Here is a 27,466-nt window from a genome sequence, read left to right on the forward strand (position 1 = left end):
TTTCCGTAGGAAAAAGTACTTGAGCTACACAGATATGCAACAGCAAACACGTGCATCCATAGCACTTCAGCGACAGGGGAATCACCAATTGTTTCCTAGACCGACTCAGTGGGAGATCTCTTCACCATGAACACTGTGAATGTGGGTTCGTCAACACCAATCACAATCAAACTGACTGTGAACGGGCAGCCACTGCTGATGGAGATAGACTCCGGAGCATCTCATTCAGTGAGCAGCATTGAGACTTTTAAACACTTCTGGCCTGCACCATCTGCAAAGCTTCAGCATACAGATCTCACTGTGCACATATGGTCGGAATCAAAAACGAAGCTGTTGGGACATTGTCCAGTAAAAGTACAGTTTAATCACAAAATTGCACAGCTGTACCTGCATGTACAGGGCAAAGGAGCTAGCCTCCTTGGATGAGACTAGTTCCAGGCTGTGGGCATCTGAATCGCCGGTGTCAACGGCTTGACCCCATCAAAACTGGATGGAATTTTGGCACGTGACGATGATGTGTTTGACATACAGTAGGGTAGACATATCGGTGAGCCATTGAGCATTCACTTGCAACATGAAGCCATGTCAGGGTTTCCAAAATATCAAGTGCCGCTAGCTCTTCAGATGGCCATGCACGCGGAGATTGACCCACCTTTTAAGATGCAGGAAATACTAGAACCCGGGAAATCTTCAGCGGCTACTCACGAAACGCTGACCGAACTCATGTTTGGCAAGAAAAAGACAATGCCACTTATCCTCGCGTCTCCATCAGCGACATGCCATGAGGAGGAACCCGCAAATGATCACCTCATGCAGCTTCATCGGGGGCAACCAGTCTATCTATGAAACTTCCGTGCAACTCCTGCGTTACAATAGTCGGGATCCAAGCAGAAGAGTAGAGTGCATTCGTTCCTGTTGAAGATGCCTGACGAACGGCTACACAGGCATCACTGTGGTCGTATCTGGCAGAGCGCATGCATTGCAGATCAACATCACGGAAGAACAGTGAATCCCATGTGGAGATTTCCAAGCCCGAACAGTGAACCACATGCGCATACAGCGCAGCCGGTGCCACAGATTTTGGAAGGGAGGGAGGCACAAGAGCCGCCAAGAGATGCACCGAGCCTTTGTGCAGAGGCAACTGGAACAGCAAATGACACTGTGGCATCACAACCACACACAACTCACAGTGGTTGTCCAATCAAGCCACCGGACTATTACGGACATCCAGTTTTCACCTAGAAGGGGAGAAATAATATACAGTTAAACCTCGATATAACAAACTTCAAGTAGTGACATTCTTTATATAACGAAGTATTTAACTTTTCATAACCTTTTGTCCATAGAACACCATGCATTTAGAACCTCATTATAACGAAGTGTGTTTGTATGCGATTTCAGTAAAATTTTACTGCTGCCGTAAAGACAGTAAATGTTTGAAACTTTCGTGGACGCAAATGGGCAAATGATTGAATTACAAGTGGCTGCTTGCAAACGTACCTCTCAAATTGCACGCCGGCCACGCAACAAGAGCGACCACCAAAGTGGAGCCGCATCATGTTGTGTATGAAGTCAAAGCACGATAAGATCCTATCGCGCCCTGCACACTGTGTGCTTTCGGTGCAAGGGGAAGTGTGCGAGGGTGAGACAAGAAAGATTGGGGCTTCACAAGTGCCGCCTTCCCACGTGAGCAAAGGGAAAGAGGGAAGAGGAGCAGGCTTGTGGTAACACGATCAAGCGTGGCGATTGGGGGGGGCTAAGTTGGCGCACGTCTTGGCCGTGGCTGCGCATGGCTGTAAGTGCGGTTGAGCGCATACGCAGCCGCGCACCCTGCTTTAGACGTAATCTACCGCTTGTGCAAAGAGTGGGCCTGCCGAGACGGCGTGGCATCATGTAAGTGGTCTTCCCACGTGTTTAGTATTGGAGGTTCCGTAATATCGAGTTTTAGGGACCTGCTGGAGCGAGAGGCAGATGAAGCATTCGCTCCCTGCTGTCAGCGCTTTTCATGATATCGTCGTCCTAGTGCGGGTGACACTATCAGTCATGGGGGTGGAGTGCCCGCGAAAGCGTGGCTGGCTTCACATCATTCGTACCAACGATATGAAGATATTGATGTGGCAGGAAACCGTATTATTTGTTGCCGACTCCCACATTCATCAAAATGAATTGCTTTCTCATTCAAATTTGCTTTTTTCGATTGCCCGATAATTCGGAAAATTCTGCAGCCCCTTCCCGTGTAAGAAAAATCGATCGGTGACTGTACTTATTTGCATTAAGGGTTGAATTTCAATACAACGAAATTATGATATAACAAAGGAAATTGCCGATTTTGCCAACTTCATTATTTCGAGGTTTAACTATATATAAATATGCCATTAAAGAAAATGGAGAGTTCAAAAAGAACCAAACAACACTGTCCTGCAACTGACGTTGTTAAGCTGTGCAAAAAGATGCACTACCCAATTGACGCCTCCTCGTTGCACAGTAGTGGTACCCTGGCGGGCACAGGCGGTGTATCACATTGCTTCAAAGCAGGGAGTGGCTTCCTCCTGGCCAATGCACGCTGTAGCACGCTTCCTGGAGCCTGCAGCTTCTTTGTGCGGTGCTGACCGGCAAACACCACGTTTACACTGCTAGGAAATAAACAGTGGGTTCTTTACGAAGATGTGTTAATATTAGTACATTTATTGTATGCAATATTATACTTGCCATTTGTATCCTAAGATACTTTGATACATGACTTAAGTCCTCATTATAGTTCCATTGTTAGTGCCATGTCATGTTTACAATGGTTGACTTGCACATTTTTAAACTCCTGCCCTCAAACTTTGTTCCGTCTGAATTTCCTATATGAATATGTTAGACTTTTTGAATGTTCAAATGAAGTACATTATCGCTATTCCGCAAAAGCGTTATGAGGTTGGCAAGGCTTGCATCAAATGAACACAGGTACGCTGTGCAATTCATGGTTTTCAATGCCAGCTTTATATCAGTACGAGGCATTGCTCTGCGGGGCAGTCGTAATGCATTCTATTGAAATTCAACCTTTTATACAAATAAGTACAGTTGCCTATCGATTTTTCTTACATGAAAACATACACGGAAAGGGGCCACAGACTTATCTGAACTCTTGGGCAATCGAAAAAAGCAAATTTGAATGAGAAAACAATCGATTTCAATAAATTTGAGAGTCGGCGCAGAATGATACGGTTTCATGCCACTTACGTCAACGATATCTTCTCGGCGGCACGAAATAAGCGAAGCCAGCCACACTTTCACATGCACCATGCCCCCGGAGTTGATAGTGTTGCCCGCACTGGGACGATGCTATCAGGAAAAACACTGGCAGCCGGGAGCGAATGCTACGTCTGCCTCTCACTCCGACGGGTCACCGAAACTCAAGCTTGCACAACTTAAATATTAAACACACGGTACGACAGCTTGCATGGTATCATGTCATCTCAGCACATCCACTTTTTTCACATGCGGCAGATTAGTACCTCCAAATCAGGGTGCACGGCTGCGTAGGCACCCAGCCACACTTACTGCCATGTGCAGTCATGGCTATGATGCACGCCGAAAATTTAGACACACGCCAACTTGCCCCTCGCTCCGCCCCCTCGCGCGCACTTGATCGCATTACCGTAATCTCGCTCCTCTCCCCCTCTTTCACTTTGCACACGCGGGAAGGCAGCACTCGTGAAGCCACCATCTTCCGTCTCACCCTCGCAAACTTTCACTCGCACCTAACGCACGCAGTGCGCAGGGCGTGTTAAGAACGGCCAGCTGCAGTGCAAGTTTCGCCAGCCAGTTGCGACTGTGGGCATCATTGTTTCCTGGAGCGCCGCCGCCAACCTTTAGCCACGGCGTGACTAAGTCGACTTTGTGTCGAGAACAATACGCGCATCCTCCACTCTCCGTCGCTTCAACTAGGATGCGTTTGACAAAGGAGGCTTTGTTCTTAAACCGCCACCATTACGCTCTAGCCTCGTCGCCGTTGTGACTGAATGAGTTCAGCGGGCCAACTATTGTTACCAAACCCCCCAACGCGGACCTGACCTGCTATGAGTGGGGGAGTTGCCACGGGAATGCAGTTCAAGGCTCCTTCCCATGCGCCGACCAAGACGCAAGACAATGTGCTACCTGGGCGCACTACCCGGGTTCGCTCCGAGTTCTACAAAATTCGTGTGATGTCGGTTTCAGACCGAGAACCTGTGTGTGTGTGCGTGTGTGTGTGTGTAAACCGTCCGGCGGAGAGGTGGCGTGTTTACGATGACTGGACGAACATTTCCGCCACCTTGGAATCGGGGGAGGACCGAGTGTTTAAAAACGGCTGTTGTGTGGATGCTCGATACACTTTCTTAAGCAGTCATGTTAGACTGAGACACTCTCTCAAGCAGTCGTGTTAGACTGACGTACTTTCTCTCGCAGTCATGCTAGACTGATGAACTGCATGTAAATACTGTAAATAAGCCCTTATTCCTCGTTCTCGATGAGAAGCAATCCTTCCCTTCATCAACGTCCTCAGCGTGGATAAGTTGGACGACGGCATGGGCCAGCTACCTTCGAATTCATGCCGGACTCCAATCTTGACAACGGGTTACGAGCGATGGGATTGAGCCCTCAATCCTGACAGGCGCCATCAGATCTTATCGTACTTGGACTCTATATGGAACATGATGCGGCACCACTTTGGCGGTTGGTCGCTCTTGTCGTCTAGCGCACGATTTGAGAGGTGTGTTTGCAAATAGCCGCTTGTAATTCAGTCATTTGACCATCTGCGTCCGTGGAAATTTCGATTTATTGTCTCAGTGTTCCTTTGCAGCAGCAGTGAAATTTCATTATATTGAGATTCTAAATACATGGCCTTCTACACCCAGGCGGTTATGAGAAGTTGAATACTTTGTTATATTAAAAATTTTATGATATTAAAGCTCATTATATAAAGGTTTTACTTAGTTTTTCAATCGCACAACATCAACTGGACATGTTTGTGTGTGCATGGACATAGCAATACTTACCTATGAACAATTCATTAGCTTTTCCACATGAGAGTAGTTGGGCCTGGATGACAACAACATAAGTTGGCACCAATGTGCACTTAAGTTCCAGTAAAGGTTTTTGCTCTGCTGATGAAGGTCTCGCAAGAACAGGCATTTGGCTTTGACATTGAGCCAGTGAGACAAAGAAACGGCAGATCATGTAGTAGCAGATGATATTCCAACGAAGACAGCATGCCGACTATCATTACTAGTGTTGTGAAAATATTCAAATTTTCGAATAGTAGTTTCAGATATTATGCTATTCGATATTAACTTCGAGAGCAGTAGTAATATTCATACTTTTCTAAGTTTTGGCAAACTCACGATCGTAAATTTGTCTAACAATAAGTAAGGCATGAGAAGAAAGGGGGTTAACCGAGGGGCCCGATTTTTAATATTCATATCATAAGAAGCCAACAAACACTGACACCAAGGACAACATAGGGGAAATTACTTGTGCTTAATAAATGAAATAAAGAAACGATAAAGTAATGGAAATTAAAGTGGATGAAAAAACAACTTGCTGCAGGTGGGAACCGAAGCCACAACCTTCGCATTTCGCGTGTAAGGCACAATTTTTAGAATAAAAATAAACTTGCACATTCTGCAAAAGTGTAAATATTATTGTGGGAGCTTTCAAATATATTAAGTGTAGTCATTTCATCAAATTTGTTTAACAACGGGTGAGAGAAACCGAGCAACAAGCTCCAGATACGCTGGTAGAGTGTACTAGAATACTTCTGAGTGGCGCAACCGGCTGCCGTGGAGAGGGCCTTTCGTGTAGAAAAGAAACGGCAGTGCTGTAGTCAACCACTTTTGAAAGCATCGCCCGGCCTTGCAGGCTACTGCTTGCCGGTGCGTTTGCAGAAACGGAGAGTTTCCACAAAAAGAACCTAAGAATGAATGTTTCATCGCAAATGAACTGCGTGACTGTCCCAGCTACCATTAATCTGCCCTGAGCGAGCGCCTAGCAGTCTCAGAAAGATGTTTTTATGACGCGCAGGAGGTTTGTAACATGACTGGCTGTGGTGAAGCGCGATATATAACATTATCCTAGAAAACTGTATTATTAAGCTCGTGCTTGCAAGTTGGATCAAACATCACTATTGGAGCGATCAAGGCTCGTCATTCATTTTATTGCCTGTTTATTAGCCAGTTTTCTGTACAAAACGCATTGTATGAGCTCAGCGGAACGTGTGAGCAGTATTGCAATGACTGCATATTAATTTGTAATTTTGATGCAGTTCTGCCAAAGGCTATTAGTGGATATTGTCTGTTATTAGAATCCTTATTTTTAACTGTAAGAAGCTTACACTTACCCTCTACCTAAATGCATGCGAAAAGAAAGATCAATTTACTTGGCGTCCACTGCACCGTTTTGGACGGGGTTTGTTGTATCTTGAAGGAAAACTTTCAAATGATGAAACTGTGGGAAGGAGAATTTTCATTAATACTGCCAATCTTTTTCATACAAATATTGTGGAACTAAACAAAGACAAGCATCAAATTTAACTCGGTACTAAAATAAAATGTCATGAACTTTTATATTGCAATAATTTACTGGGACATCTACAGCGTGCAAAATTGGATGCACTAATACGCTGCTCTGAAATATACCCATAATTTCTGTCAAGGCATTTTGAAAAGTCTTTGTAAACATTGTAAATATTTGTTCTAAGCTGTTATATATACAGTTGAAATTCGCAATAACGAAATCGGCGGGGAATGCAAAAAAGATTAGCTTTTGCGAGAATTTCGTTGTTGCGAAATGAGCCAGCACAGGTAGGTAAAGCGTCACAGAACAAAGCCTTACTGTCAAAATTAAGTTAGCGTACTTTGCCAAGCTTGCTCGAGGATATTGTCACATAGTAGTGATGGTAAAAAAACACAGCAGGAAAACTGTGAATAGCTTAACTAACTTTTTATTGGGCAAACCTGTGCCCACAAAATCAAGTTACACTCAAAGCACAACGATAGCGGCGAGCACAGTCGGCAATCGTCGAAATCTGAATAATGGGTCAAGCACGTCAGCTTTTATCACTCGTTGAACGTTCTTGTGTACTCTCTGGTGCCCGCGTGTCTTCCAGAAAGTACTACACAATTTGCATCACTCATGCAATCAGATTACACAAGGTTCGGTGACAACAGATAATGGTTAGTACCATCGATAACATTAAAGAAACTTCCAATACATGCTGGCACCTCTTGCACTGAGTGATAACATTTAACATTTGAAAAGCGGTCAACCGAGAAAGATTAACAAGTACACATGTCAACCGCATTGCCGACAGTATGAGGTGTGCCGCATGTGTTTTCGGAGATGTGATCACTTTTGAGAGATTTTGCGTAACTCGGCACCGGACGCAGAGAAGCAGCTCTCCACGCATGCTGCAGCATTTCTCCAGCACATGCTGTCGCCCGTAGGCCCCAACACATCCGGTGCTGAGCGTGTAAGTGATCGTATCTCGTATTCCCAAAGGCAATCGATCGAGATTACGGCCCCTACCCGCAAATCTACGTCCGGCGCCGAATCCGCACGCAGTGCCTGTCGGGTGGCACTAAAACCAGCATTCTTAAAGCAAAGGATGCGTATTCCCAGACGATCGCTCAATCACGGCCCGATGCATGGCACTCCATGCTGCAACTGCCATGTCAAGTACCATAAACAATTCCACGTCGGTGGGACGTGTATTTGCTTGTTTTTGTAGCATTTTTCTCACCGAGGCGCACATTACACACTGCACTAGGTATGCAAAAACCATCACTGCATGTCGGTAGCAACATATGTGCCGCTTCAAATGGGTGATCAACAAACAAGATAGCGGCCATGACGTGTTTCCAGTGCACACGATCGCTTCCAGTGCTTGGTTATTTTTGTAAACAAAAATGGCGGTACCCATGCAAGTGTAATGTCGGGCTATTTTACGCGATTTTGGTGCAAAGCAATCATCTTTGAGCACATTTCAGAGACTGCTAGCCTTCCGCGAGTGCGTAATATGCGGGATTACGTTCCAGCAAATTTTGTCATGTGGAATTGTAGTAAAGCAACATTTTATTGTCGAGAGGTATGAAATGCATTGAATCCTATGAGCGTTCGCTGGGGATACGGAAATACTTCATTGTTGCGAGCATTTCATTGTTGCAAGATTTCATTATATGGGCTTTTGACTACCGTATTTACCCGCATAATGATCACACTTTTTTGTCAGAAAAATTAACGCAAAAACAGGGGTGCGATCATTACGCGGGTTAAATGTCCCGCGAAAGGAAAACTAAATCTTTTTCGTCCCGCATTTGCTGCGGGACACCAAAACAAAAATGGCGGCCGATGGAGCAAGCCGAACGTGCCGAACACAATTTTTTTTCTTCTCGTGAGTGCATTACCTGCATTGAAACAGTTTCTTCCGTATCAGTAATGAATAATATCGTTAATATCGGCAAGTTTGTGGCAATAACCTAGCCATGTCCACTTTGAGGGGACAGAAACAGATGGGCGCGCTTAGCTGCCAGTGACATAGAAACACATGGCCGGCATGCTGCGGAAACTGTGGCATCTGTCTTCACTACTATCCTGATACGGCACGTTTTCGCTAAGGATGGGTGAATATCTTAGCTGTGTTACAAGCGTCAGCGTACGAATAGGGTACATGTTTAACGTATCAATGTAAACGTGGCTACTATCGTTGCTGCTCGCAATTTGTTGCGTGCCCACGAGTGCAGGTGAGAAGAATCGAAAGGTGCCTTTTTTTTGTTATTGACCACAACCATTATAAAGCCTACACATAATAAAGGCAAGTTTGGTTGCAGCTTTTTTTTAGCCATGGAAGTGCGGAAAGTAATGAAATGAGGCATCTACTTAAGAATGTTTGGTGCGTGCAGACCGCTTGGTTTGTCATGAAGAGTCGTTCGTGTAGCATTCCACAGATGGTAAGCACAGTCATTATTAGCTAGACTTGGCACACGACATATCGCTGCGGCAAGTTTGGGGTGCGATCATTACACGGGAAATTTTTTAAAAAATCGAATTTTGACTGCAAAATTGAGAGGTGCGATCATTACGCAAGTATGATCATTATGCGAGCAAATACGGTATATGTCACATTTGTCCACTCCAGAAACTCTAACAGATGCAGTTTACACAACTGTGATATTCTTTTCTGAAGTAAATTTACAGATTTATAAGCTTTGCTTCGTTTTTTTCTTTGTTCTCAGTTTCGTGGGTTTCTGTGAAGAGTACAGATTCCGCTGTACACAGTTGCTTTAATTCAACATTCCCTCTTAAATGCAACCAATTTCACCGTCATTGTCAGACACGAACTGATGCCATTTTATCAGCGGCTGCAGTTCCGGTGTTTTCTTGGTTACCTAGATATGAAGGCATATTCAGCAACCTAGTAGGCACCCCATCAAGTCAGAGAGTTGGTTTCCCTCTTGGCACTCGAACGTCTGTTCCGTCAATTATGTGCACATAGTCTCTCAGGATCAAATAAGGCTCAAAGTGAAGCTCACAAACAGTACTATTGGCGTCGAGGGGCTTATCAAGTCTGCACAGATTTTCCTCCCACACAAGTTGTCACTTTTCATCTCTTGGAGATTTCAAAAGCAATACCTTGCGGCCTTGGTCCGTGTGAGTGTACCCAGTCATGCACCCGGGTACATAGCAGTGATTTAAACGCTGTGTCTTTTTTTTTTTTTTCATTTGAGTCACAAATATGTGGCAGAGGTCGCGTGTGCGCACACACACATGCATTACAGGTCAGAGCACGCCAACTTACTTCAAGAGTGTGCGATGCCAGCGCCATTGCTACTTTCTCCAAAATTGGGGACACAAATGTACGAGGTGTGCTGACTTCGGTCGCGCCACCTAATAGTTCTAGTACGCTCTAACGCCAGTATACGCTGGCGCCATCTTTGCCAATCTTGGCACCCTGGTTTCCACCACTCTTTTCTAACCACTGTCAGATCCAGACACTAAGTTAGAAGAATGAGTTTTGGATAAAAATAGATGCCTTTAAAAATTTCTCATAACCTTCATAATTGCTCAGAAAAATTCATTTGTGAGAAAATGCATAAACATAGTTTCAAAACATTTTTACTATAATGTTCTGAAAGAAAGCAATAAGATGAGTGAGTGACAGAAACTGTGACACGTGAGAATAGTGGTGTCTGTATATGTACTGAACAGATGCAGTTTTAGTTCATTTCCTTTTTTTATCATTTCAATAAATGAGTCATACTCATACATACAGAAGTATTCCAATAAATGAGTCATACTCATACATACAGAAGTATTCCAATAAATAAGTCATACTTAAATTATTGTGGTCTCATTCTCACAAATTATTCCATTTAATAATTGCATGTATGCAATAATTACAACATAGTTACAAACATAGGAGAGCAGCACCGTGTATGACTTTTTGAGTAATGAATTATTACTTGTACTCATGATCATCTATAGCAGCGTGCAAAATGAGGAATGAACATAAAGGCATACACAGTGCTGCTCTTCTGTGTTTGTAACTTGTTTTATGCACTTTTATTAGATGATCATGAATATCGAGCTCGTCCAAGTCCGTGCTCTAGTGAAACCCATGTTCAGCTTTTCAACAGAATTTTTCAAAAGGTAGGCTTAAAAACAGTGGATATCTCACCTATCGCCTGCGTTTGGGAATCGCCCTTGCCTTACTGTAGTACTTCTTTGCACACATATAAAGGGGTGTGAGAAAAACATTAAAAAAAACTTTGGCAACTTTAAAACAACGATAAAGCACAGTGAGAATAAAGCCACGAGACGAAGCAGTACATATTGCATTAACGGCTTTGCCAGTGGTTGAGGAAAAGGTGTTACAGTCGAACCTGGATATATCGAACTAACATATAACGAATTATTGTATACTACGAACAGCATTGAACTCCCTTTGAAAATTTTTGTGTAAAATTTTATTTTATATATCGAATTACCTATTATATAAAACTTTCCTGCAATCCCCTTCAGGTTTGATATATCCGGGTTTGACTGTATACTCAGTCATAGCTAGGCAAACAGCCTGATGGGTAGGCGTGGTAGACAGAAAGCCAGCTATGAAACTATATTAAGACACATGCCCAGTGTGCCACCCCCTTGCTACACTACTGCAGTTCAATGCAGCTTCCATGAATAATCTACACACTCTGAAAAATTACACACTTGAGGGTGGATTGGATGTTTAAATACCCATTTTGCACCTCTACATTCTGTGAAATTTTTTTTTAAATTGGTGCATTCATTAGCAAAACACGCTTAGCACCATTTCATTAATTTCAGGATGTTAAAAGGGTGTTTTGTGTGAAATACACGCCTTGCAGAATGCGAGAGTGCTTGGGCACTTCTACATTTGAAGCAAGTAAAAAGCCATAAGTATCTATTTCTCAGCATTTGCAATGAGCCATTGTTCGAGCACGTCGTATGGTTGCAGTAGTCTATGCATGTCAACCCACTACACCGTTCTGAAGATCATCATAACCAGTCTGCGCCAGATTTTTTCAACAAAATCCACTGGCATGATAATGAATAATAGCTTTCAATGTTACTTTCCCTCAGCAGCTACTGCCATTTGTTCTCGCGTTTTGGCAAATCATCTCCCGGTAGCTGCAGGACGTGTACATGGCGTCCTCAGTGATGAAGTGTGAAGACATACCTTTTTCGTTTATTTCCTACCCTGCATTTCACTTTTTGCCACTGGCTTCGTTTATGTTGTTTCAGCTTGACATTGTTTTATAGGTCAGCAGTTCTTTCTAATAATATGCTTTCTCGCTGCCTAAGATGCAGTACAGAAAACTGTCATCTAGAACCACAATGTAGTTTATGCCCTATTCCCACTATGTATTTCTCAAAACTGGCTCTATGCATACATCGTAGCCAAGTTGGCATTCTTTTATATATTCATGTCATTTTCGAATGAACTTTTAGTTGAGAGGCCGCACTTGTGTTGTGATCCTTTCCTTTGTCCTCATCTAGTTAACATTGCTGCTTGCCAAATATGTTTCTCATGTCACCCATGCTCTGTTAACATTTTGGGCAAATGGTACATTACCCAAATAAAAACCCAGCAAAAACCCACGTATAGTACGAGGATTTTTCTAATTATTGGTGTCCCAAATTTCCGCGTCATTACTGTATCCGGATTCAAAACCAAGTTTCAGTAAAAAAATCAGGCTCAAAGTTTTGGCTTTGTTATTGCTTCATGGTTACCATCATTCTCATCGTCCCGTACCGTACAGGAGATGCCATTTAGAGACAGTGGAGGTTTGGCCGTCGTAACAGGCTAACATAGCAAGCGAATGCACAATTTGGCGGAATACAAGCCAGCGTGCCAACTGCGTGAAATTCATGCTATCAGGAAATTGCATTTCTTTCTCCGTAGTGAAGCAGCGAAACGTCGGGACCACAAAAGCACTACTCGACTGCCTTCAAGAGGAAGGTGGTTTTAGCTGCAGAGAATATTGGCAACTGCTCTGCTGGGAGCACTTTGGCGTTCTCATAAGAGTTTGCCTCACTCGTATTATACGTGAATGAAAACTTTTTATTTGCCTTTTCGCTATCCCCAAATCTCGGCTTGTACTATATGAGAGATTTTACTGTACACTTCATGTGTGCATAGTAAAACAGTGTGGTAATTTTAGATGTTTATGCTCCTATGAAACGCACGTAAGGGTTTCAGATATGTGCACAGTGCCTTGTATGTTGTTTTTGAAAGTGGTAAGTGATTCATTGTGGTTTAATTTTTAGGGCCTAGAGCTTTATTGCTCGGAGAGCTCTGTGCTTAAGCACCTGTTCCTTTCCTTCAAGACACAGCAGGAGCGAGATGAACTTTACAAGCAACTTTTGAATCAAGAAGGTAAACTCATCTTCCTAGTTATGGCTCACCATACTATTTCAGATAGACTGCTGACATTAGAAAAAGTAAAGGTGATGTTGCAGCTGCAACTTTACCATGTGGCACTTTACCTGGAGCATTACCATAAGAAGGCATTTAAGTACTCTTGTATGCCTCCTGACAGTTTCGTATACAGTCCTTGATTCTCCTGTTGCACTCGGCAGTGAGCAAAGCCATTGTGTCGATAGTTGTAGAAATTAATGACTGCATTCTGAACTGTATAAATTGGGGTAAGTGTTGATATACCCATAGTACTAAAGCTACTTTTCTAGAAAAATAATGATGACCAACAAACATATTTGATGTGGTCTTATTGCTATTAATGGTGCTGTGATCTCTTTTTGTTTTGTTTTGCAGCATTAAATCTTGAAGACTCTGGTCAAGAGAACATGACGTTGCTTTGGCAGAATGGAGTCATTTCTAATTACGACTACTTGCTTTATATCAACAGGTGCGTTCTGTGGAAGTAGAATTTCTGTAATATTTAATTGCTTTCCATGCTTTACCCGCTGTGGTTGCTTAGTCGCTATGATGTTGGGCTGCAAAGCACGAGTTCGCAGATTTGAATCCCGGCCACGGCGGCCACATTTTGATGAGGGTGAAATGCAAAAACACCTGCGTACTTAAATTTAGGTGCACGTTAAAGAACCCCAAGGGGTCCAAATTTCCGAAGTCCCCCACTACGGCGTACATCATAGTAAGATCTTGATTTTGGCATGTAAAACCCCATAATTTTTCAACTTTTCATTCTTTTGTATGTCTGCATCTTTTATTGATGCACAAGCTGTAAAGACATTTTTATCACCTTGTTTGCACATGTAACCTTGCATAATGTGTGCTTTACTGAAGCTATTGTGCAGTTTTGGACTTAATACATTGCGCTTTTCTTATTAGCTTGTTGTACATGATAAACGGTTGTTACAAATTGTAACCTCTATTTGATGCTTGTATGCTTTTCAGTGAATTTGCGCATGTTCCTTGCAATAGTATAACCTATTCTACACCCTTGATTACAGTCTGGCTGATCGCAGTTTTAATGACCTCACACAGTATCCAGTGTTCCCATGGGTAATAGGGGACTACAAGAGCAATACTTTAGGTATGATGTCAATTCAGTTTATTGTTTTTTTTTTCTTTGAGCAATAACCACAAAATATAAAGTTAATGTGGATTGAAGTTTGCTAGTTATGCTGATTTTAGTTGTAATGAGCTGCTATGTCAGTGTGTAGACTTGCATATTTTATTACATTTGTGTGTTCATAACAGTGAACTTTTATATTTTCACCAAGCTCTTCAATTTTTCATGTTTAGTTGCCATTTTATTTTTAAAAAATTAGCATGCTAGTGTTCAGTTTGCAGGAAGTGCACACCTTTAACCTGCTTTCCTTCATGTTACCAAGACCACTGTACTCATTACTCATTGAATCAGAATCAGTAAAAATAAAAAAGTAACCATGCTTGGAATTCTGTAATGTGCAACCTGAGCTGTAAACCCAGCAATGCCAGTTATTAATTGATAGGATGTATTGAATAAAATATGTCAGCAGCCACTCCCCAGTCTTGCAAATAGGGTCAAAAGAGAGATGTGTCACCGTTTGCTCTGATATTTGATGTCCATATCGTTTTAAGCTTTTCTGCACTCAGTAGTCATCATTGTTACAAAACTAATAGTCAAGGTATATTAGTAATGTTATTCATAAATGAATACAGTATTGCTTCCTTTACACTGAACACTCAAGTGGAAACTGGTATGTGTAATATATTGAGTGTCTGCTGGTCTTTGGTGAACGATAGCGTGTTGATTTTTCAGTAGCTGCATTTACATGAATATGACAATGGCCCATCGCATTGCATTTCCCGCACATTGCATAAATGTAAACTGCAGTAATGTGCTAGTAAGTGCACGCAGCGCTGACATTAAGAAGACTTTTACTCAACTATGTTACATTCAAAGAAGGGTGGCAGATCGGCCTAATTGATATTCCAAGAATTTTATTGCAAGAGCATATGGCGCAAAGTAGTAAAACAGGACTATGATAGACAAGTATGAAAGGCCTGACATGTCTGTGATGGACACAGAAAAGCTCAAAATTCATTTGGTAATGTACATCAACATGGGTTTGTAATAGAAGAAAAAGAATCTTGCCTTTTGCAAAGCATGCCTGTATGCACTATGCTTTTTTCCTTTGTTTAATTAAGTGCAGAGAACAAAGTAGAGATTGCCAAACACATCTCTCTTTGTCGTTTTTGTTTATGTTGTTTCTTTTGAAAGTATAAGTAATGCCTGCCAATGAGGGTTTGCATAAATGAGTTCATCACATGACTTGCGAGCAGCTGTGACATTAATGCTCTCGTGAGGGATTTTGCTTAAGTACATTTGTGTCCAAAAAGACCATTATGCATGTTAATTATTTGTTGAAGTTACCAAGAAAATCTCAACTTTGGGCGGCCAGGCAGCAAAAACCCTGATTTCACCTTGTTCTTTTTTTTAAATAACACCAGATTTTTACCCCCCCTCACTTCCCCTACAATGAATTTTAAAAAATATATAATAACCGAAAATGAAGGACCCATGGTATACTTTCTTGCTGACACTCATTGCTGCTGATGCATAGCTAGAATAATACTGCTTATGAGAGGCCACACAGTTGTGACATTATCATCGTCATCATCGTTTGCATAACAAAGGTTGTGAGAATTCTACAGAATTACAGATAGATTTATGAATAGAAAACTAGGTAATAGTCGCAAGCAAACTTACTTTTGAAAACGAACTTTTCATTTTTCTACACATAAATGATCACCCTCTGTTTTGGTACAGTGCTTCTGGTGAACACATGTTAATAAAGAACTGGAATGCCAGTCTAATCCTGGGCTTATTCTCTAGTAGCTGTCTGCAGCTACTGCTGGTGATGTGGGGCAAATTTCTCCCACGTGGTTGCAGACTGCGGCTTCCTTCTTACATGCAGTGATAACACTGGCAGTGCCAGTACTGCAAAGCTTCAGAGGGCAAGGGCCATCATCAACATTTACAATCTTGAAATGCTGAGAATACAATGAGACCTGCAATGCAGGCTCATGGCCTGAAGTCGGCTTTGGTTGTGTGAACAGTGAGGCAGGTGGGGAGGGGGCAGCTTTTCAGAAGTGTTAAGTATACAATCATGAATGTCATTGCCTTGATGGAAAACAATACCTGAGCAGCAGTGCTCACAAAAAAACAATACAAGAACACAAAAATGAACATTGTGACCATTTTATTAACTTCTGAATGCTTATCGCTCAAAATCTAACAATATATATACAGGCAGAGCATTACAGAGCAATAAACAGAAAATATGTTGTTGAACCTTGAGCAATAGACATTCACTTGTTAATACAGTGCCTGTGACATTCTTGTGTTCTTGTGTCTTGTTTTTTTGCACAACGCTTCCAAAATATTTCAACCCAACTGGCCCATCAACTCCTGCTTGAGGAATAAGTGAAGAAAGAGAAAAAGACAAGATCTTTGGCAGTGAGGTCAAATTTTTATCTATTTAGTCTTCAAAGAGCCACTTATGATACTTTTAAACTTGGTGTAAATATATCTTCAGTGTGAAAGGACACCACCTTAGACAGGTTTCTTTCCGCAACATTTTTCTTTTTTTTTTTAAGAACATTTTGTACCGGGAAATAAGTTAAGAAGCTGTACTTCACCAACTTTGAGGTAGTTCTTGACATTTTGTCTGTGGCAGCACTCTGCAAACTGCTCATCCCCTCATATGAGAGAAGTGTCTCATCACTGCCTATTACAAGTTGTCATGCTGTAGTTTCACTTCTTTTTTCCACACAGGTAGTTTTCATTATGGCCAGCAGGTTTTAGGTGTGCAACTTGCAACACTTGCTTCCTCTGTTGCATCCTTCTCTCTTAGTTGTTTCATTAAAGTGCTCATCTGAGACATTTGAAGGAGCTTGAACAATTTACATTTGTTACTGGTTTAATTCTGTCCATGACATGAAAGATGGTGTGGATTTCGCATCACAGAACAAAAGAAAAAAGCATAATTTTCAATAGAATGGCATGTTCTTTTGTTGTCTATGATGGTGTAATATTAAGCGCTGATTTTAAGGCAACACATTATGTATCTAATGGTCTGGTTTTAGTGCTTAGAAATGTTAGTAGGTTCCTTTACTTAAAAAAAAAAAAAAACATGGCTTGACGGCATCTCTCTTTGGTAGTGCCAGAGTCCTTTTAATAGTTTTTTTTTTCTCTAGTCATGAAATATCTGTGGTGGAACTTTATGGGGCTGCCCAACTGTGCAGAGTCATTAACCTTTTATGGACGAGTTTTGCCTACAAGCAACATACCAAAAATTTTTCTTTTCTTGACAAGTTTCTGTATTTAGTATGAAGTTTCTGGCTAAATAATTTCGGCCAACGCTAAATGGCAGGCAGCAAGCGCCATTTGTTGATTTAAGGAAGGAACAAACGAGGAGGGAGAAGTTTGGCATGCGCTTCAAATTTTTTGACAGCACAGTCAGGAGAGACAGAGCAATGCAACACCTCCAACTGCAATGGCATTGCACACATGATGTAAGGCAAATGAAATGTCTTGCCTATTGTTCACATATGAGCAGAGCTGTCTGTACAAATTTCAAACGAAGCCATAAGTGGCTTGGGATGAAGCCCACTTCCTGTTTTCTGCCTGGTGTTTCCTCTCTATTGCTGGAAAAGCTTCCACAAAATATTTTTTTTGTTTTTCATTGATTATGCTGATTCCTGACGTGCGTTGCACATTTAGAATGAGAACCCATAATTTTTACGAGTATTTTATATGTACCATTCATAAAGGGTTGGGAGGGCACTAGCCGTCAGCCAGAGTAGTCTTACTTGTGCACATATTCACACAAAGCTGCGATGTTTATACTTCCTACTGTAGTGTTAAAGAAGACAGCACAATCAGCAGCACATTCAATTAATGAGCTCGTATGACATGGCTCTTTAAATTAAACACTGTTAGAAGCGCATTGAATGCAGAGCTCTCACTTTCGTTACAATTTAGTGACTAGTGTCACATCACAAGAATTTTTCCCTTCTTCGGCAACTGCATCTGCTAAAGGCAGGGCTAAGTTATGAATATGTTTGGAAGCTGCTAAGGGTAATCAAATTGAAATACCCATCTTTAGTGTGCTTCAGGTTGTTTTGGATTTAAAGAGTTGTGCCATTTGTTATTGTTCATTGAATGCACCATGTCGTGTACCGTCTTCTGTAAAACTGCATTAAGAAACCTTACACAGCTTGCATAAATTTGCGTGCATATTAGCCTCCTCTGGCCTACAGCTATTGCCCTCTAAATGACATTGCACTGCATTGTGGTTACGTTGTGTCACACATGAAGCTTTCCTATAGAATTAGAGTCTGAACTTGAGCTTGTTGGTATGACTTCATTATGGGGAAACAGCGTGATAAAAGTGAGACAAGGTGATGAACAGGAGCAGCGGCTGTCCTGTTCATCTTTCTTGTCTTGTTTTTTTTTTTTTTTCGCGCTGTTTCCCCATAATGTTCCTATAGAAGTTGTGTGACTATTAAAAAAAAAAAGCCTATCAAAGAGATGTGGTGCTACAGTTTAGTCATACATTTCCTCTTTGTGTACTTTAATTTTTTCTGGTCTTCTGAAAGGTGTATCAGTGGTGTTCTGAAGTAGTACAAGAAGCAACAGCCTATTATTTCTTCCTTCATTTGTTTCTGTTTTTCTCTGTAAAGCAATTATATGTTGCATGCATGCTTACGAAGGGTGTTAGAAGCGTTAGATGCTCCATTAGCCTGTGTGCAAGGCAATGGGGGTATTTGCTTGCTAATCATGCTGTTTAGTAGCAATTCTGTGCAGCTGTAGGGTTCTTGGCTGTTTTGCAGACTTGAGCAATAGTGCAAGCTACAGAGACCTGTCCCGGCCATTAGGTGCACTGTCTGAAAAACGTCTCAAGAAATTAAAGGCAAGTCTTCTGACAACACTGCTGTACCACACTACTCTATCAAAATTTTGATATTTGTTGAGCAATCTTCAAAGTTTGCAAAACTGTTCTGAAAAAGAAGGAAAAATTTTGTATTTTGCCCATATTAAACAGAAATAAACTTCTTTGATACAACCCTTAGGAGACACAAAATTGATTTGAATTAGCCAACTTTAAAGAAAGTTTTTAACAATCATGGGCACCTTTCTGGAACTTTGAACATGGTTGAATTAAAAGGCAGCCCTAAATAACCGATTTCAGAGTAATGGAAGTTGTGCATCTAGCATTCATATACTGTCGGACCTTCTGACATTGGAACTTTTTTCTAAAACGGCTCTTTTGAACAGTGTAGTTCAATAGCAACTGTTCTGGATATCTTGATTGTTGGATGAGGCAGTTCCATCATAGCTGTAGACAATCTGTTCCAACAGTTCTGAAAATTATTTTTATGCTGTTGTAGATGACAGGGACCTGAATTATTTTCAGCTTGCCACTGATATATTGTCACACATATAAAGAAAGTTGTGGTTGCTGTATTTATTGTGAATGGGAATTTGATGAGAACACTAAGAACAAATTTACACTTTCCTGTTACCCCTTTAAGAGGTGCAATTTTGGGGAAATGCAGGATCACATCTCTTTATTGCAGGTTTAAATTCTTCAGAGGAATTTATTGCAAGAAAAAAACGAGTAAATGTTTTGTTTAGCAACAATAAAGGGACAAGGTATTTTTTTTAATGTGTGCAGTTTTATAAATGGTTTATTGTTAAATACATCATTAATAAACTAGAATAAAACATTTTTTTCTTAATGCGGTAATATTCACACAATTTATTTTTATGCATTAAATAGGTTTGACACAACTAGGGCTCATATTTGCAAACATTCCATTTCACTTTCAATATTTATCGTGTTGCACTTGGGATAAAATCCCAGCAAGGACAGTTGTGCGGCAGCCTCCAATCCACATCCGAATCAATGACCAAGGGCCAGAAGAATGAAAAATGACATGTATAATTAGGGAATATGGCCATAGGGTGCTTGGCCATAGCGAAAGTGAGGCATGCCATGTGAGCGCCTACAAGCAAGCTCAGCAGTGTGCACCTTTTGGGGGAAAAAACGATGTGAATGAGAAACTTGCAGTAATTATTTGTTTAATTGCTAGACTAGCTCTCATGCACCTCACAAGAAGAGGCGCATGAGTATCAGTATTACCAGATTGTGAGTGCCTGCCTGTAAACAAAGAACTCGCACATGCCTATGGAAGAGCCATGTGGGCAAGCTTGTCGCCATAGCACTTTGATAAGAAACGAGATAGATCATCAGTTTTCCTGATGGCCATAACTGGAAATGGCATGTGCAAGAATGCCAATTATAAATTGCATAAACGCGGGCATGACCATATGGTAGTGAGGTAGGTGTAGTGCGAATGCTCTGAAACTGCCGCGGTGCCAGACACCATAGAGTGTAATGGAAAATCAGTTTGGTGGAAACTGAGAGGTGGCAGCACAATAAGGATTTTTTCTAGAAGTCACAGAAGGTTGCAGCTTTGAAGTGATGTTAGGCAACGCTTCACTCCAAATAGGCACGTTAGTTTGATTGCCACCGTGCATATATGACTGTCATCATTTGAGATTTCTTTCCACCACCATGCATCTACAGTGGTGACCCTGAAAAGGTTAAATGAAGTAGATAGAAGCGGAGTTCACATGATTATACCACACTTTAGCTGGATGGGTGTGCTTAAACTTATGCTGATGCTGCTGAATGAGCTTACATAGTTGGTACTATATGCTGAAAGAGACAGGAGACCACCTATTAGGAATAGTTCACTGCTGGTTAATTTTGGTAAAATTGTTCCTTTATATAATGACGTTCTTGTTGCACGCTTGCTTCTTCATCCCAAATACAGTAGCTTGCTTTATAGATATTTGTATGACTGAACCAAGCTACACACTACAGAGTAAAGTGAGTTCAATAACCTCAGTGTTGCAAGTATGATACAAGCCATAGGCCAAATTGTATGGTTTGCTGCTTCAGTTGTTTGATGCTTAGCACTACCTGCCAGCTAGTATAAAGTATACTTTGTAGCACACTGTCTTATTGACATTACAGGAAGGGCTGCAATTGACAAAAAGTTCATTTGCTGTGCACAAGCATTTTGGAATTGCGCATGTGGCCATATGAACAGCACTTGGCCACATACTGTTTCTGCCTAAAGAAAATTTGTGTGCAATCATCGGCCATGTGTTGAAGAGATGCAGTAAATGTCAGCAACTGTGTCTGCCACTTTTCATGACAAGAGGGCATGCAGAGCCCTCTGCATAATGACAGTCTAAAGATCAAGTTAAATAGTGAGGACATCACTTGATTGCTTACTTCAGTCAAATGGTTTTTCATCTAGTTTGCTACACCACAAGGTTCTAGTGCCACATGAATGCTCAAATTTGCTAAAGCATATGTGTTGCATGACAAGAACTGTTATGTCCTCAATGGCAGAGGTGTCTGACAAGTCTGTATATTGAAACAAAGATGTAGCTGTCCTTAGTACTATGAAAGTATGATTTATGGCGTTTTGGGCATTAGGTTGACCATAATTTTCCTTTTTTTATGTGAACAGTGAAGTTTTTATGTACTTATGCGCTGGTTACTGTTTAAAACTGTTTATTGTGCTAAAGTTATCATTCATCCCTGACATGCATCATATCCTGTGCATTAATGTGTTTGTGTTCTCACATTGTATATTCAAGCATAGTTCACTTGTATCGGAGCATGATGCAAGAATATTGCTCCAATCCCAAGCTGCACCATGCAAGTCATGGTGCAGTTTGGGAATGGAAGTAGTTTGCACTTACTGTTTCTGATTATGCGGGAGCCTTATAGTTCCTTAGCGCGGGCTGTTTTTAGGAGCTCTTGCGAGGTTCTCATAATCGTGGGGATTATTTAAATGTATCCACGAGTCAAGGGCTCATATTTACGTTTCACAGTAATTAAGCTCACTGGAGTTGTATGAGCTATATGAACACAATAGAAATACCTCTAAGCTTGCATAGCAAAATTAGGAAACTGTAATAGCTTGGTTTTGAAGCTAGAGATTGTGATGTGTTATTTTAATGCTTTTCTTAGTGCACTCTGTCTACCACTGAAAAAGTAAACTAAACACTGAGAAAATGGAACTCTTCTGCAACTGTCAGTTATGCCAGCAAGCATTCAGGCATCTAAGCCTGTCATGAAACTCGAGGTAATGTTGATTTTTTACAGTGATAGCTGTTATGAGCTTACTCCCGTAGTTGTTGTGATGTGTGCCAGTGCCTGTTGGAATCCCAGGGTGCTTTGCCTGAATGTTATAAAGAAGAAAAAAAGTCAGTGCCCCGCGAGGATACAAATGGCCTTTCGAAGATTCTACCTACCACCGATGCTGTAGCGAAGCATACTGCTGCTGGACAATACCGTGCCTGGCTGCTTGAGCGCTCATTAAAATTATTAGCGGACACCATGCTCTGCAGCTTATTCATAAATCAACACCAAGGTGAAAGAATATAAATGAATCCAATGGCAAGACGCAAAATGTAGGGTAGGAAAGAGGAATAAAAAAAATTCTGTCTTTCTGTTTCATCACCAGCATGTGCCACCTCCACAAACGGAGACAACTTGGAATAGAGGCATCACTGACTAACATTTTCTTCTTCTCTATACCCTTTGTTATAGTACTTTATACTATGCCTTTGTACTATACATTCCTTTGTATTTTTTTTGTTAATGACAATATGTTGTAGCTACTGCCTCATCACAATTTCTAGGGCCTAGTCAAGCTGCTTAAACCAACTTCTTGCTCCGGCATCCGTTTTCACGCTGTACTTTTAAGATAAATAAATTGATCTGAGAATTTGAATTAGATGATGGCAACAAAACGAACAAGGGAGCGTCATGATAGATAGAACAACAAAAATAATATCACTAGAATTTGGTTGGCAAATATGGGTGCAATCTAGTGGTACGAATGAGAAGTTTCATGAACACAGAGCACGATATTGTCACCTTGTAGGGACGGTGAAGAACGAGAAACACTGTCAATAATTTGAGTTAAAAATTTAACTATTTATTTTGCAAACTTGTTTTCAGAAAGACTAGCAATACGCAAAGCCACTGCAGTGAGCATGGTGGTCAGTCATCGAATCTTGCCTTGCTGATCAAGTATATTCACTATTCATGTATATATATATATATCGCAGCACATTCAAGAGTTATCGCTAGTGCTCGTATACATTGAAGAATGTACAACACTATTCAGGTTGATTGCACAGTCTGATTAGACAAGACTTTTTTGCCATAGAATCGGCAACAACATTCAGGCAATTTTGGTTACAGTAGGTGTGTCTTGCACTGAGTGATAACTGGATAATAGTGATCCAGGGAAAAATGGTTGCAAGCAAAAAGCACAAGAGCGTATGCATGACAATATAAATGTACTGCTAGATGAAGTGCCACCTCTTGATGATTTCTTAGCTATGGTCAGGCCACTGGTGTGCTTCGGAAATATGTCGAAGCATAAATATAGCAGTTGCTTCAATGTCTGTATCTGTATAAACAACTTATGCTAAAATGGGTCAAGAGCATACCTTTGCAACCTTGCATTTGTACTATGTTTTCTTGAGCTATAAAAAGCACTGTTATGTGTGTTACACTTCCACAGGCCTGTGTGTTTGTCAAGCATATAAAAAAAAATATATTTCTGAATTATGCAAGTCTTAAAAGTGTGTTTACTATGTAGGATCGCTATGCTGAAATGGCTGAACCCAAGTTCCTGTATGGATCCCACTATTCTACTCCTGGCTTTGTGCTCTACTACTTGGTGCGCAAAAGTAAGTGGGTCACTCTTGTGTAGGTAGGCTTTTTGTGAGTGCGAGATGTACAGTGTGCCTACTCTGAATGTGGCTGTTGCATTTTTCTATTGGCTTGTAGTGTTACCGTGCAGTATGTATTAGTGTAGTTGTTGGCTCCCTTGATAATAGCGTTCCTGATAACACAGGACTTTCCAATTTGTTTGCAAATGTTTGGTGACCCTTGAATTTAGAATCAGTATGGGGTACAACATCTCAATTCAGTGACCACCTACTGCAGAGCGGAGGAGCTACTTAAGCTCGCATGCTGTTTTACATAAAGTTTATTCTCTCTCTCTCTGTCCCCATTCAGTGCCACTTAAAGAGGCCCTAAACCACCTCTCAGGATTGGTGAAAACACATTCGACAGTTAGTGTACACTACTGTGAACGTCTCAGCCTAAATTTGCAATCATGCGCAGCATGAAGAGCTCAAAGAAGAGCGCAAAGTTACCTTTTCTTCAAAGACCCTCTCTTCAAACAGGCCTTCTCCTCGCCCGTTTCATGAGTGTCAGCGGTTGCCCTTTGACGTCAATGGGGCAGTTTCCCATAGAGCACTGCCGTTGGCCAATATTTGACATCAATCAAGAAGGGTGTGTGGATCACTGCACTTTTTCCTGCTTTAACTAAAATCTGCATTATGCACCTCAGAAGAAGATTGTGCACCCCAAATCAGATTATGCACCCCAGAAGAAGCTGACTATCGTCGTTCATGCTTGGCTGCACCTGCCCACATAGGAATGTGACTTTGGCCACATTGCTTATCAGTGCCGTAGCCATGTATTTTTGTTAGCTTCGATACCAACACCAAGTCAAACCAAAGACAAGTGATAGCGAAGGTTCTACACCAGGCATCACAATCAGAGACATTGCAGACCGTACTCGACAGACTTGCTCGCATGTATCTGCCACTGGGAAACTCGAGTGACGAAGACTATCCCCCCTACAAAGGTTCCTCTTGCCCCGAGCTAGATAACCCTTTCACGGCATGTGAAGTAAGGGAAGCTCTCCAGAATCTAAATGGCAGGTCGGCCCCTGGTCCTGATGGCATCCCCAACCAGGCCCTCAGAAACCTGGACGACTGCTCTATAGAATGGTTGACAGAGGAGATTAATGGAATATGGGAACGAGGGCTTGTTCCAGAGTCCTGGAAAATGGCCTCGGTCATCCTCATTCCAAAGCCTGGAAGGCCCCCGAGTCTCTCAAACCTCAGACCCATTTCACTCACGTCCTGCGTGGGGAAAGTAGCGGAACATGTTATACGCGATCGAATTTCCAAGCACATCGAGAAACAAGGATTGTTTCCGTACAACATGATTGGCTTTCGTCCGGCCCTGTCAACGCAAGACGTGATGAAGCTTATCAAATGTCAAATCATTGACAACACCACAAGAGATGTAAGAGGCATCTTAGGCTTAGACCTGGAGAAGGCCTTTGACAATGTATCCCATGCTCACATTCTTAACTCCATCTCCGAGCTCAGTTTGGGAGACGCCTTTCACAGATACATTAGCTCGTTCCTACGGGATCGCAAGGCCACGCTCAAAATCGGTGACCTCAAGTCCGACAATTTCATTTTGGGCCCCAGAGGCACGCCACAAGGAGCGGTAGTCTCACCACTGCTTTTTAACATCGCCATGAAGAAACTATCGGAAAGGCTCTCCAACATAGAAGGGATCAATCATACGCTCTACGCTGATGATATCACAATCTGGTGCACCGGAGGAAGCGAAGGAGCTGTTGAATCAGGCTTACAGGAGGCCGTAGATCAAACAGAGATGTACCTGGAAAATACGGGGCTTAGATGCTCCCCGAGCAAGTCTGAGCTCCTCCTCTACAGGCCAGTCAGGAGAGGTCCCAAACCTAGAGGCTGGAAACCATTGTCAGAAATAAACATTAAGCTCCACACTAAAAGCGGCTGTACCATCCCCAGAGTAGACACCATTCGGGTACTTGGCATGCTCATCGAATCCAATGGCAGTAACAATACGACACTCAACAAGCTCACAGCCAAGACTGAGAACATGATCAGACTTATCAACAGAGTCTCGAATAGGCGTGGAGGCTTAAAGGAAGACAACCTCCTCAGGTTGTTCCACGCCTTCCTCATGAGTCATATAGTTTATGTGGCAGCCATGCACAACTGGTATAACTCCGAGAAGAAACGATTAAACACGCTCATCAGAAAAAGTATTAAAAAAGTACTAGGCATTCCGTTACGGGCGAGTACGGATCTCCTTATGCAACTAGGAGTGCACAACACATTGGACGAGATAATTGAGGCCCAGGAGTCAGCCCAACTGGCCCGTCTATCCTGTACCCCGGCTGGAAAGAAGATCCTGGCGGTTCTTGGGATCAACCCTATCCTCCTGGAAGAGAGGAAATATGAAATTTCAGAAGATCAAAGGAACAACATACGAGTTGCACCGTTTCCTCGTAACGTTAATCCTCAACACAACGTAGGCAGACGCAGGGCAAGAGCCCTCGCCCTCCTCAAGCGTACCAAGGACGATCCCTACTCGGCATGTTTTGTCGACGCCGCCCAATATGGACAGTCGTCTAACTTCGCTATTGCCCTCGTTGACCACAACGGACAGATAGTGAATGCGGCTTCCCTGAAGTGCTCAACACCAACCAGAGCGGAGCAGGTCGCAGTTGCTATAGCACTCCTAGACAACAGAAGATCACAAATCTTCACTGATTCGAGATCGGCGGTCAGGGCTTTCGCTTCAGGATCCATCGCTGAGGAGGCTCACAAGATTCTCAAGAACAAGATCATCTCTCCGCACACCATCACATGGTTTCCGGCTCACCTCGAACCCCAGCTTGACTCGTTTCCCAATCTTAATGACATTGCCCACTCCCAAGCGCGCGCACTAACCCACCGCGCGGGAGCAGGATCGAGCTCAGACTCCGGGGTCCTCGAGTTTTGGGACACTCTCACAACTTTCAGCGAAATTACTACGCACTATCACCTGGGTAGGAGGACTTATCCTTCCCCTCACAGCAAACTGGCTAGACCTCTGGCGTCCACTTTACGCATGCTTCAAACTAAGTGCTATCCAAACCTGGCCCTTTTCCACACGATCACTCCAGAGGTTTTTAGCTCTACTTGCCCCGACTGTGGGTCTGTTAGCAATCTCGCACACATGCTCTGGCGATGCCCCTCGTTACAGGGACCCAATCGCATCACAGAAGAAGAATGGAGCTCTGCCATCCAGAGCTCATACCTTTCACGTCAAACCTGGGCTGTCCAGAGAGCCCACGATGCGGCGGTTAGGCTCGGCCTACCCGTCCCCACGTGGGAGCGGCCCGCAGCTCTGCCCTAGGGCAAAGCTTCTCAGGACCTTGTAATTAAAGTTCTTTGTCTGTCTGTCTGTCGATTAGTTTTGGACACTCAACTAGCCTCGAACTGTATAAAACTTAAGCCAAGATCACAGGTGCATGTTTGCTAGCACTTGCTCACTCCTGGCTAGACACCGTGGCAAAGATTGCTTGATAGCAGTTCAAAATGCGCAATTAGGGTGTGGCTACCATCCGTCAATTAAGCTGGGGCATGACAGAGCCAGTCCACAGCAAGTAGCATGGCCAGACTGGAGCGCATGATTGCAAACACGCACTACAGCCCTGACCTGCACG

At 42.3% G+C, this 27,466-nt stretch overlaps 1 protein-coding gene across 2 annotated transcripts in view; it reads left to right on the plus strand.

The window, feature by feature from the left end:
* LOC135900045 (protein FAN-like) overlaps nt 1-27,466 on the plus strand; it is a 119,845-nt gene that overhangs the window by 32,852 nt on the left and 59,527 nt on the right. For both annotated transcript variants that reach the window (XR_010563775.1, XM_065429466.1), the window contains exons 11-15: nt 12,814-12,922; nt 13,319-13,412; nt 13,978-14,060; nt 18,851-18,930; nt 23,720-23,810. Coding sequence is in view for 1 of the 2 variants with exons in the window: in XM_065429466.1 (XP_065285538.1) it covers nt 12,814-12,922; nt 13,319-13,412; nt 13,978-14,060; nt 18,851-18,930; nt 23,720-23,810 (457 nt within the window). In the remaining variant the exon portion in view is untranslated. The remainder of the gene's footprint in view (nt 1-12,813; nt 12,923-13,318; nt 13,413-13,977; nt 14,061-18,850; nt 18,931-23,719; nt 23,811-27,466) is intronic.

Source organism: Dermacentor albipictus, chromosome 1 (assembly GCF_038994185.2).
Source record: "Dermacentor albipictus isolate Rhodes 1998 colony chromosome 1, USDA_Dalb.pri_finalv2, whole genome shotgun sequence".
Lineage (NCBI taxonomy): Eukaryota > Metazoa > Arthropoda > Arachnida > Ixodida > Ixodidae > Dermacentor > Dermacentor albipictus.